General features: G+C 39.8%; 1 protein-coding gene across 1 annotated transcript in view; it reads right to left on the reverse strand.

The window, feature by feature from the left end:
* PROM1 (prominin 1) overlaps positions 1-13321 on the reverse strand; it is a gene marked incomplete at its 5' end in the record, with an annotated part of 294047 nt that overhangs the window by 25438 nt on the left and 255288 nt on the right. Inside the window, 7 exons of the mRNA XM_083366948.1 lie at positions 948-1040; positions 1221-1289; positions 1389-1469; positions 1750-1803; positions 7567-7659; positions 7880-7951; positions 8465-8611. Of these exons, the coding sequence (XP_083223074.1) occupies positions 948-1040; positions 1221-1289; positions 1389-1469; positions 1750-1803; positions 7567-7659; positions 7880-7951; positions 8465-8611 (609 nt within the window). The remainder of the gene's footprint in view (positions 1-947; positions 1041-1220; positions 1290-1388; positions 1470-1749; positions 1804-7566; positions 7660-7879; positions 7952-8464; positions 8612-13321) is intronic.

Genomic DNA, 13321 nt, shown 5'->3' on the forward strand with positions numbered 1-13321 from the left:
ACAGCACCTTTAAAAAAAAATCTTGCATCGCACACTGCCCCCTCCATGGCCCCTGTGATCACCCATCAGACACTGCCCCTGCCACCCAATTGGCTGGTGGTTATTTGTCCCGTGCAGCCAAAGGCCCGAAACAAAGGATGCCTCGGTGATAGGGTCGGGCTGAAGGGCATGAGGTGGAGGGCAAGGGCCCCATTGGCCAGGGAGAATGGGCAGGGAGGGCTAGCCAAGGAGGAAGGCTGATGGTAAATGGGCTGAGGCCAGAGGTGGGAGAAGGAGGCATGGCCAAGGGTCCCATTCTGAAACCAGAGACCAGATTGTAAAACCCTAAGCAGAAGATATCAGGGACAAAATCATGCAAAAAAAGGGCCTGGCTTCCAAGTATGCTATCAGCTTTCAAGAATCATCTGCAATTCATAGAAACTGCCATTTTTACACAACACTTTTCAGTTTTATGAGATCATAAAACCATTCTGCTGTGAAGCTCTGATTCAGGAAGATGCCTAAAACAAAAAGTCATATTTACAAATAATTGCACAGCTAATTTTACATGGCATCAAACTCTAGTTTGGTTTCACATTTAAATGGCACTAAAAAAATATTTTTTCTTGACTTAGTATTTTCAGATAGCTAAAAGACACATATTAGTGGAGGCATTTTTTCTTATTTACAAGTTCTTCCTTAATCTTGATAAAGTTATTTCCTTTATATCCTTCCTTTATCTTGATAAAGATATTTTTGAATAAGGCTGGTTATCTGAGTCCATTTCCAAATAAATTTCTTTTATGAGGAATTCAATAGAAAATGACATAAATCCACAGATGAAATAATAGAAAAGAATTTACAATCATATTGGCTTCTCCAATCTAAAGGGCAGATAAAGTTTCTGAAAGAGATGGCTTAAATGAAGCCTGCTCTAACACCCGCATCCTCCCCCACTTCCTGCTTACCAAAGAATCCATTATATAGCTGCATAGAAAAATATCGACAGCTGTATCAATCGTATTTGCAATCGGTTTACAGGTTGCTACTTGTGTCGTAATCTAAAAGAGATAAGATACAGATCTGATGTTCTAATGAAATTTAAGTGTCCATGAACATGCTTTTCCACACCTATCTTAAGACAGAAATGTATTAAATTTTGATTCTTGGCAGCCTCTCCCATATTTGAACTAGCTTTCCATAACTGATGAGAAAACAAGCCAATAACCAAAAGGTCTTACCGAATCCTTCACCCACACTGAATACTGCTCAAAGTAACCTAAGATAGTATCCATGTATTTCTTAGCTTCCTTGAAAGAAAGAAACCATTGTTAAGAGGCATATAAGAATTCCAAGCTATGTTCCGGGTAAGGATTTGTTTTAAGTGTTACTATGACAAAGATATTTACCTGGACAATTATAAATGAAGCATTATTGTTTATAAGAAGTTGAGTGGCTTCGATGGCACTGATAACACTTCTCACTTTTTCCTGGAAAAGTCAAAGAAAACTTAAGTGAAGCCTACCATCCAAATGTGATGACTTAAGGTTTTCAAACAGTGTCTATAAATCACTTCCCTTTTACTTAATTTCCTATTAAATGGTGATAATGTATGCTAAAATGTTCTGCTTATTTTTTAATACTTAATTAAAACTTTTCAAAAGTTCGTTAAAAACAATAGCTAGTTTTTAACAAAGGTTGGCCTATTATAAGCAAAATACTGAGAAATAAATGTTCATTTATTCTAGAAAGTAAGAGAGAAAAACTTACTGGAAGTTCTAATGAAGTTTTCTGTAGTAACTGAATACTCTGGTTTAAAGTGCTCTGGTTTAAAATAAAGAAAAGATTTTGTCTCTATCATCTTATACTGCACTCAACAAATAGCTTGAACCAAACACTTCTTACACCATTGCTTTTAATGCTTACTATACAATAAAGATTTGTATGTGTGGGGGAGTTGTTAGAATTGTGAAAATAAAGACATGTAGCAATAGTACCACAACTAGTTTGGTTTAGTTAGTATACTCAAAATATAATCAATGCATAAATTTACTATGCCTATTTGGTGGATGGTCCTAAAATTTCATCTGTCTGCAACAGGAACAGAAGTTTATGTTAAGTGGATGAACACAGACTATTTCCTAATACTACTTTAAAGCAGTGTTTCTCAACCTCAGCAACTTTAAGATGTGTGAACTTCAACTTCCAGAATTCCTCAGTCATACTTCAGAAACATTGATAGCTAGAAACACTGCTTTAAAGTCTCTGACTAATATATGTTGTTGTTAGCTGTGAAGTCGTGTCCGACCCATCACGACCCTATGGACAATGTTCCTCCAGGCCTTCCTGTCCTCTACCATCTTCTGGAGTCCATTTAAGCTCGCACCTACTGCTTCAGTGACTCCATCCAGCCACCTCATTCTCTGTCATCCACTTCTTCTCTTGCCCTCAATCTTTCCCAGCATTAGGCTCTTCTCCAGTGAGTCTTTCCTTTTCATTAGGTGGCCAAAGTATTTGAGTTTTAGCTTCACGATCTGGCCTTCTAAAGAGCAGTCAGGGTTGATCTCCTCTAGGACTGACCAGTTTGATCGCCTTGCAGTCCAAGGGACTTGCAGGAGTCTTCTCCAGCACCATAGTTCAAAGGCTTCAATTCTTTGGCGCTCAGCCTTTTTTATGGTCCAACTTTCGCTGCAATACATTGCAACTGGGAAGACCATAGCTTGACTATACACACTTTTGTTGACAGGGTGATGTCTCTGCTTTTTAGTGTGCTGTCTAGATTTGCCATGGCTTTCCTCCCCAGGAGCAAGCTTCTTTTAATTTCTTGGCTACATCTGCAAATTTCTTGGGGACCATTTGCAATGATCTTGGAGCCCAGGAAAATAAAAAGTGTCACTACCTCCATTTCTTCCCCATCTATTTGCCAGGAATTGAGAGGGCCGGATGCCATGATCTTGGTTTTCTTAATGTTAAGTTTCAAGCCAACTTTTGCACTCTCCTTCTTCACCTGCAACAAGAGGCTCTTTAGTTCTTCTTCACTTTCTGCCATTAGAGTGGTATCATCTGCATACCTTATGTTGTTGATATTTCTTCCGGCAATCTTAATTCCAACTTTTGATTCATCTAACCCTGCCTTTCTCATGATGTGCTCTGCATATAAGTTAAATAGGCAGGGTGACAGTATACAGCCTTGCCAGACTCCTTTCCCAATTTTGAACCAATCAGTGGTTCCGTGTCCAGTTCTCACTGTTGCTTCTTGGCCCACATATAGGTTTATCAAGAGACAGATAAGATGGTCTGGTACGCCCATCTCTTTAAGAACTTGCCACAGTTTCTTATGATCAACACAATCAAAGGCTTTAGCATAGTCAATGAAGCAGAAGTAGATGTTTTTCTGGAACTCTCTAGCTTTCTCCATGATCCAGCGTATGTTGGCAATTTGATCTCTAGTTCCTCTGCCTCTTCGAAATCCTGCCTGTACTTCTGGTAGTTCTCGATCCACATACTGCTGGAGTCTAGCTTGTAGGATTTTAAGCATAACTTTACTAGCATGAGAAATGAGTGCAATGGTGCAATAGTTTGAACATTCTTTGGCATTGCTTTTCTTTAGAATTGGAATGTAAACTGATATTTTCCAATCCTGTAGCCACTGTTGAGTTTTCCAAATTTGCTGGCAAATTGAGTGTAGTACTTTTACTGCATCGTCTTTTAAGATTTTGAATAGCTCAGCTGGAATACTGTCACCTCCACTAGCTTTGTTGTGCTCATCTTTTCTAAGGCCCACTTCACTTCACATTCTAGCATGTCTGGCTCGAGTTCAGTGACCACCTCATTGTGATTATCAGGGATGTTAAGCTCGTTCTTGTATAGTTCTTCTGTGTAATTTTGCCACCTCTTCTTAATCTTTTCTGCCTCTATTAGGTCCCTGCCATTTTGGTCCTTTATCATGCCCATTTTTGCATTAAACGTTCCCTTCATCTCTCCAATTTTCTTGAAAACATCTCTGGTCCTCTCTATTCTATTGTTTTCTTCTATTTCTTTGTGCTGTTCATTTAAGAAAGCATTCTTATCTCTTCTAGCTATTCTCTGGAATTCTGCATTCAATTGGGCGTATCTTTCTTTTTCTCCCTTGCCTTTCGCTTCCCTCCTTTCCTCAGCTATTTGCAAAGCTTCCTTAGACAGCCATTTTGCTTTCTTGTATTTCTTTTTCTTTGGGATGGTTTTGGTTGCTACCTATTGTACAATGTTGCGAACCTCTGTCCACAGTTCTTCAGGCACTCTGTCTATCAGATCTAATTCCTTAAAACTATTTGTCACCTCTACTGTTTATTCGTCAGGGATATGATTTAGTTCCTACCTGAGTGGCCTAGTGCTTTTTCCTATTTTCTTCAGTTTAAGCCTAAACTTTGCAACGAGAAGCTCATGGTCTGAGCCACAGTCAGCTCCTGGTCTTGTTTTTACTGACTGTATAGAGCTTTTCCATCTTTGGCTGCAGAGCATATAGTCAATCTGATTTCTGTGTTGACCGTCTGGTGATGTCCATGTGTAGAGCTGTCTCTTGGGTTGTTGGAAAAGAGTGTTTGCTATGACCATTATATTCTCTTGACAAAATTCTATCAGCCTATGCCTTGCTTCATTTTGTACTCCAAGGCCAAACTTGCCTGTTATTCTGGTTATCTTTTGGCTTCCTACTTTAGCATTCCAATCCCCCATGATGATAAGGACATCCATCATTTTTTGGTGTTAGTTCTATAAGGTGCTGTAGGGTTTCATGGAACCGGTCAATTTCATCCTCTTCAGCACTGGTGGTTTGGGCATAGACTTGGACTACTATGATATTGAATGGTTTGCCTTGGATTCGAACTGAGATCATTCTGTCATTTTGAGGATTGTATCCCAGTATTGCTTTTCCTACTCTTTTATTGACTATTGACTCTTTTTGGCCCAGTCACTTCATTCTTTCTGGCACTACTAGTACTAGCCCTCTGCTCTTCCCCAATAGCATATTGGATGCCTTCTGACCTGAGGGGCTCATCTTCCAGTGTCATATCATTTTGCCTTTTGGTACTGTCCATAGGGTTTTCATGGCAAAGATACTGGAGTGGGTTGCCATTTCCTTCTCCAGTGGAACACATTTTGTCAGAACTCTCTGCTATGACCTTTCCATCTTGGGTGGCCCTGCAAAGCATAGCTCATAGCTTCATTGAATTATGCAAGCCCCTTTGCCACGACAAGGCAGTAATCCATGAAGGGGGATTAATATATAGTCACGTGCTAATTTAAATCCAAATATTTCCATTAAAGGGCAGAATTACATATTATACAATCAATGAGGCCATATTGTGGGTTGCAAGTTTTCCCAATGCTGTTCTGTAGTGTGGCTACAAATAATAGAGAAACAATTGAAAACCTTTCTATCTCATAACACCATGTGCTTTGGGAAATAGATCTAATTAACTCAGTGAGTGCTGCAAAATATAGTTTAAAGAGCATTTCTGTTGAAAATGCATGGTGAAGGTTTCAGACTTGGGAGAACTTCCATTTTAGTCAGCTTCCTAGGATTCCTCTCTTATACTCAAGGCACTCAGTGTTTGCAAACATTCATCTATTTGCCCCAGTTATTTCAAGGGCAGAGAGTGGGTATTTTTTATGCTTATTTTTTTTTCTTAACAGCATTGGAGAATAATGACTGATATGGGATGCTGTGCATATGCTTAAATTGTACAATTCAAGAAAAAAAGCACAAATCTTAACATGGGCTGAAGGTTATAGAAGCAGCTCAGCAATTATAGGAACACATAGTTCTAGTATTTTCCTAACTCTTATGGCACTGGTTTGTGTATCATGCAGTTTAACTAATCAGCTACTAGATATTCATCTATGTACAATTATAAAGGGCCAGCATTAAAACAGGTGTTTGCATGTCTTTGCTACAAGATTATAAAAGTATCTCAAAATTATTTCCTTTACAAATCTATGTAGCTAGTGTTCATGATTTTTAACATGCTTTGATGCTTTTAAAAATACTTCTAGCTATTGAATGAACAGATTCAACATTAGCAAAGGCAATTTACAGTGAAGCCTTTGATACTTTTTTAGTCTTTGCTTCAACTAAAACCAAGCCTAACTACGATCAAGCCTAATAAAGATGAACAGCCAATGGCTTGAAGCAGGCTTAAGTTAATTATTCAATTTCAGTATAAGAAAGAAAAAACACTTACCCTAGCTCTAACATATTTCTTGACAGCCAGTTTTTGGGAATAGAAGATTGAGAGTGATTAAGAATAGTTCAGCAGGAAAAATTATATATTAAAAAAAGCCAGTAAAGCAGAATAGGCTTTTCAGAGAAGAAGATATTCAAGACAAATTGCCACAACATTAATAGAAAATTAGCACATGCAGACACAGAAAAAAAATCAAAAGTCCTGAAATCAAGCAAGATACAGAAAGCCACAGCAATCTTCATGACTATTCAGGTCACAACCTAACCTCTATAATATTCAAGAATTTTTACCCTGGTATAATTAAGTTTAATTTATTAGTGGAAGCAAACTAATAATCTCTTTCTCAGTTAAGCACCAGAAAAAAATGGAAACATAATGGTCCAAGGCTACGTTCACATAGGAAGGCATCCTCTAGTTTAATGAGGTCTATAAATGGTCTAGCAGGTTCAAAAGTACTATTTTATTCTAGAAATCACTTTAGGAGAATTAAGTCCATGTTTAAATTTTTGAGGAAAATTTCAAAATGTATCATCAATCCATCCATCCATTCACCCAGCCACCTAATTTGTATGTCCACTGATTCCCAAACACAATAGAGTCACAAAATCATAGAGTTGGAAGGGATCTATGAGATCATCAAGTTCATGCACATACCATCCCTATATAAAGCCTCTGCTTGAAAACTTTCAGTGAAGGAGAAGAAATCACTCCATACAATAACCTATTCTGGTGATTGAACACTCTTACTGTCAATACATTCTTCCTAAAGTCTACTTTATTTCTACATCCTTGAAGTTTCATTCCATTTGTTTTAGTCTTCCCTTCTCGAACAAGTGAGAATAAGTCAAAGCTATAGCTGCCTTTGATATTTGAAGACAAGCATCATGTCCCTCTTAAACCTCTTGTCTACAAGCTAAACATACCCAGATCTTTTCACCATCTGCCATCTACCATGAGGACCCCAGGGCACTGATGAAGTATTGAGATGGTTATTATTAACATCCCTTCACATATTTCCTCATTTTAGTTTTGCTTTCATATTTATTTATTTATTTAATTCCATTTATATCTCGCCCTTCTCCGAAGACTCAGGGCGGCTTACAAGCTTAGCAGTAGCCTTCATTCTATGTATATGCCTTATAGGTGTTAATGTTTTAATGATAATAATTGTTTTGTATTTAGTAATTAATATTTTGTAGCTTTTTGCATCTTTCCCAGAGTAATTTCTTTTGTGAGATGAGCAGCTATATAAATTTAACACATAAATAAGCAAACAAATAAATAAATCTTGGTAGCCCTTCTCTGAACTTGCTCCAGTTTATCAATATTACAGCTTATTAAAATGTCACTGTAAATTTTTTACCATTCCTTGTTCCAGTGGAACAACTTGCTGGTTATGTATCAGCCGAATTGTATTTGCATGTCCTTTCAAAGCGTTTTCTAATGCTCCTTTGGGCTAGAAATGCAAGAAAACAGTTAAATGTATAGTTTCCAATATGTAAGATTTCTGCCTTTATTAAAGAGTAGAAAAGCAGTAATATCAGAAAATAAAAATAATATTCCTTCTTTCCCTACCTGCATGCTTCCATATAGAATAATCTATTATTGTCACTCGTTCAGATCATTGGAAGATTGTTGTATGTTGTCACCATTTCACAGCAAGAAATCAAACTTACCAGCTGATCTGCTCTTTCTTCCAAATCATTCGCATATAACAACAGATCAATTTTGGTGATGCTCTTGTTAATCTAGAGGGGGCGGGGAAATCATACAGCATTAGACTTTGTAGAGGGAGAACAAGGTTAGAATGTAGTAGCAAAATATCAGTCTGGTAGTACAACAAAGATTGACAAGCCTTCAATGGACAAAGACAGGTTTTTAAAAAGTACATATGTGTTTGCTCCCATCCTGATTTTGGCAGCCTGACTGGTCATGATACATAAGCAATGGTCTTTTTTAAAAAAAAATGAGGCAAAGTTCTTTGTGTGTTGATGATACAGTATATATTTGAAGAAGAGACCAGACAGCCACTTGTCTGGAATGGCATAAGGTCTCCTGCCTGAGTTTGAGGTTGGACTAGAAGATCTCAAAGATCCCTTCCAACTCTGTTATTCTGTTATATAACAGTTGATCTTATAGCTATCAGAGGAAAGCAAAGTGAAAAACACCTCCCCGTCAGGTCTCTGGAATTAGAGGGTCAACCATTTCTCATCTCTTTCTCCATCCCAGTCAGCTGAAAAGCAATTTAGTCAACACCTTACCTCTGACAGGTATGCTGCAAAATTTATTTCATTTATTCCTGAAGATCCAAAATTCAACAGGTTCTCTTTCCCAGTGTTGCTCAGTAAAACTATATTGCTTAAATTTATATTGATATACTTGATTTTAAGTGACATGTCTTCTTCATACTGTAGGGAAAGAAGCAAAAGGAAACAATTCCCAAATTTTGATACCTTTCATTACAAAATGTCATATAAATCTCTCTCAGAAGTGCCTCATATTTATTACATACAACAAATCAGGCTACATGTCAGGTCTGCCATCTTCAGCACACCTTGTTTCGTTGGTATCCTGCCATAAAATGCAGAGGAGGGAGAGGAGGAGGGGGAATTAAGGAATGTACAGGGGGAGAAAGAGAGGGAGGGAATGACAGCATGATAGGAACTAGAGGTGTCAATCTGGAATGAACCGGCTGATCAAGGATGGACAATGAGAGTGGAATGTGAAACTGCATCAAAGAGACACCAAACCTCAAAGCCATTTCCAAAACATCTAAAATGAACACAATTGGATACTAATGGACTGGTCAAGGGGAGGGGGCAGAGAAGTGGGGAAAATACAGGCTTTGCATGGGAATATTCAAATTCAGTTTTGCTTATGCTGTAACTGCTTGAATTTAGTAAAAGTGAATCTTTCACTTCAGCAATGTGTCATGGTTCCGACAGACAGAGATGAATAAAGCTGTCAGGACCCACTTCAATCCCACATCTTAAGAAAGCAGAACTCTTGGAAACAATTTTTTCAACAGAAACTGTTGAAAGCAAGACCCCACCCCATAGTTCATCCGGCCAGTGGGTACTGCCAATCCCCAGGTGTTAGGTCCATTGTGGGAAAAGGGGAGATAACATTGGCCCATTTCTGGTTCACACAGCGACAGCTGGCCGGCTCTTCACACTTTCCTCTGAGAGCATAGAAATAAACCAGGCACGGAGGTTACATTCCTTATTCCCTTGTTCTAGTTTATGGAGAGAAAGTTCAGAGAGAGAGATAGGAAGCAGGAAAGCAAAATGTTACATTGTAGCGGATAGAGGAAGCAGAGGCAATAAACCCATGGGCACATCTCCCCTCTCCCTTGGGAATATGGCAGAACCCAGGGAAAGGTGAGATTTGATTTTGTGTCAGAGGGGATAGATAGAAATGAAATAGAAATGGGTTCTGACATTCTGCCCCCCTTAAAAATAGGAGAGATCCACCTCTAGAGAAACAAACAGGTATAGGGGTTAGTCGGGTTTGTTGGGATATTCCGTATGAAACTTTTTTAACAGTTTGTGTGCTCTAATGTGACATTTGTGGACCCACTCATTCTGTGAGGAGGGAAGGTGTTTCCACCTACTAGGTATTGGGTTGCCCCATGGTATTTTCAAGAATCTAGGATTTCTTTTATTTCGAAGTGTTGTTCTCCTTCAACCATGATTGGAGGTGGAGGGGGATTTTTGGCCGTAAGGGTGACTGTTCTCGTTTCAGCAGGCTGCAGTGAAAGATTGAGTGTATTTGTCTGAGGTTCTTTGTTAATTATAATTCTACTGTTACTGGGTTTATGATACTTTTAATTGGAAAAGGTCCTATATATTTTGGACCAAGTTTTTTAGAGGGTTGTAGAGATTTTAGATATTTTGTAGACAAATACACAATTTCTTGTACAGTGAATGGTTTAGGTTCGACTCTTTTTTTATCCGCTTGTGTTTTGTGTGCTTTTGTAGCTTCGTCTAAGGCTTTCGTAACAACTGGCCAGGTGTTTTGTAATTGGGATATCCACTCTTTCAGTGATGGGATTACCGGCTCATTTGGGGTTAGTTCTGGCATAGAGTTGAAACTTTGCTGGTGGTTACTTGAAAGGGAGTGTAACCTGTGCTGGAGTGGACTGCATTGTTGTAGGCAACTTCTGTGAAAGGAAGTAGGTCCATCCAATTCATTTGCTGGAAATTAATAAAGCACCTTAAATATTGCTCAAGTACTGAGTTCGAACATTCAGTCGATCCATTAGTCTGAGGATGACTAGATGACAGTTCTTGGGTGGTTCCTAAGAGAAATAGAAACTCTTTCCAAAACTCTGATTTGAATTGCACCCACTATCTGATGTGATGTGTTGGGGTGCCCCGTGCGGTCTGTAGATGTGCAGCACAAATAGTTTCGCTAACACTTTTGCGGTGGGGATTTTTTGGCAAGGGATAAAGTGCACTTGTTTTGAAAACAGGTCCATAATGACCCAGATGACAGTGTTTTCATTGCTTTCTAGTAACTCCACTATAAAATCCATTTCTTTCCATGGGGCCAAGGGATTCGCCACTGGTTGTAGCAGTCCGGGCAATTTTCCTTGCAACCTCTTAGCAGCTGCCCAAGTTGGGCAGCTGGCCACGTAGCTTTCTATGTCCTAGAAATTTTCATGGATGGCCACCAAAATTGACTTTTGATTAAATGTGGTGTTTTTACAAATCCAAAGTGCCCTGCTGATTTTGTATCATGGCACAGCTGCATGAAAGTGACTCTCTGGGTGGTTGGTATGTATAACTTCTCCCCCACCCATGGCAGTCCATCTTTAATTGTGCACATGTGTTTATTCTTCTGGAACCATTCATCTGTTTCTAAGGTTTTCTGGAATTTGATTCCAGTTTGGTGACCCAGTTGCGGCTTTACCTTAGCTTGGGCCCTGGTGGTTATTGGTTACTGGGGATGAGTGGTTTAGAACCGGTGGCTCGCATGCTGTTATATTGGGGTACATGAGACAGGGCATCTGCCAGGAAGTCTCCCCCCGGCAAGTGTTTGAGTGTAAAGTGGAATTGGTGAAAGTACTGGGACCACCAGGCTTGCTTAGGGGTGAGTTTCCTGGGCATTTTTGTATACACCCAGTGTTCCATTATAGCATATTAAAACCAGCAATCACTTCTCCTCTATGCTCTACAACAAATCCACCTCCAATCCCCATTTTAATTGAAGGAGAGCAGCATTTTTAAGTTAGAGATTTTAGACTTTCATAAGCACAGAGGGAAAATTCAATACTTAATTGCATGGAAGGACTTCCCTCCATCTGAGACAGAATGGGTTTGATGCCCAGCATCTCCAAGCCCCAAAACACCTCACAAATTCCATAGTAAGTACCCAGATAAATCCCATTGAACTCTCTCTCTTTTGTCTCCTTTCTCCTATACGACTGATGCCTTTTTTTAAGGGGGGCAGAATGTCGGTTCTGCCATCTTCAGCACACCTCACTTCACGGCACCCTGCCATAAAACACAGGGGAGGAGGAGGAGCTTGGGGAAGTAAGGAATGGACAGGGGGAGGAAGGGAGGGAATGACAGGATGATAGAAGTCAGAGGTGTCAAACCAGAATGAACTGGCTGATCAAGGATGGACTGTGAGAATGGAATGAAAAACTGCACTGAAGAGGGACCAAACCTAAAAGCCGTCTGGGAGAAAGAAACATACAGTCTGTTGGGCCCTCCTCACATGGATGCAATTCCTAGAGGGCTGCAGAGTCACTTTTAAGGTCTGGACCAACCACAAGAACTTGGAGGTGCTTAATGCTCCCAGAAAACTATCATCAAAACAAGTCAGGTGGGTTCAATATTTCAACTGGTTCAATTTTACCCTCCACTACCTGCCTGAGAGAAAAACAATCCTGGTGGATGCCCTGTCCCAGATGTCCCAGTATAGCAGTACCAAAGAGGAAGTTGTCAGTTCCATCATCCCTTCTAAACAAATAGCCATATCAGCCCTAACAAGGCAACAAAAAATCCCCAAAGAACAGGTAGCTGGGGATATAGCCCAAGTGTTGAAAGGGGCTCTTGCAAAGGTCAAATGGTTCCAACTACATAAGGAAGAACTTTCACTAAGGGAGAACTAGCATGGATGGTGTGTAGATTGTGTGTACCTGCAAGCCAGTGAACCCTCATGCTGCAATGCAGCCATGACACTAAGACCCCAGGGCATTTTGGATTCATTAAAACTCTCCACCTTGTGAAATGCCAGTTATGGTGGCTGTGCATGTAAAGAGACATTGAGAGTTAGATGGCCAGATGCCTGGTCTGTGCCTCAGCCAAAAGACATCCTGGCAAGACCCAAAGTTGCTGCAACCCAGCACCAGTCCTACAGCCCCATGGAGAGAAATATCAATGGACTTTATTGTGGAATTACCAGAAAACTGAGAAAACACAGTGATTTGGGTTATCGTGGACCTTTTCTCCAGACAGGCCTATTTCATGGCTTGACCCAAGATCCCATCCATATGGACTCTAGTGCAACATGTGTATCGGTTGCATGGAGTGCTTGAGTGCATAATCTTGGATATTTTGACAAGAGTTCCTGAAATTATTAGGCACTTCCCAGGGCTTAAGTTCGGCTGACTACCTCCAGACAAATGGGAGGCTGTGAACATGCTAATGTCATGTTGGAGCAATACTTCTGCTGTTATGTGAACTACCAGCAAGACAACCGGGTTGAACTCTTACCATTTGCTGAGGTTGCCTACAATAATTCAGTACACAGTAGTATTGGATTCACACCCTTCTGAAAGCCTACTGGCCTGGACTTTGTCCCTATGCCAGAATTCCTTCAACACACCCCTCAACTGGCATTGTTAACTGATTGGATTCAAACCCTGCAAAACACTTGGCCCATGGTCCACAAAGTGCTGGATGAGACGGGGGACAAGTACAAGAGACAAGCCAATAAAATGAAAGCTTGAAAGAAGGGATTTAAAGTAAAAGTTAAGGTTTACCTTTCTATAAAATTTATGCAGTCACAGCAACCCTGCAAAAAACTTGGTCCCATATAAGTAGGGCCATTCCCCATTATTAGGGACATAAAGGTAAAGGTAAAGGTAAAGGTTCCCCCGCACATGC

Source organism: Vipera ursinii (assembly GCF_947247035.1).
Source record: "Vipera ursinii genome assembly, chromosome: 7".
NCBI lineage: Eukaryota > Metazoa > Chordata > Lepidosauria > Squamata > Viperidae > Vipera > Vipera ursinii.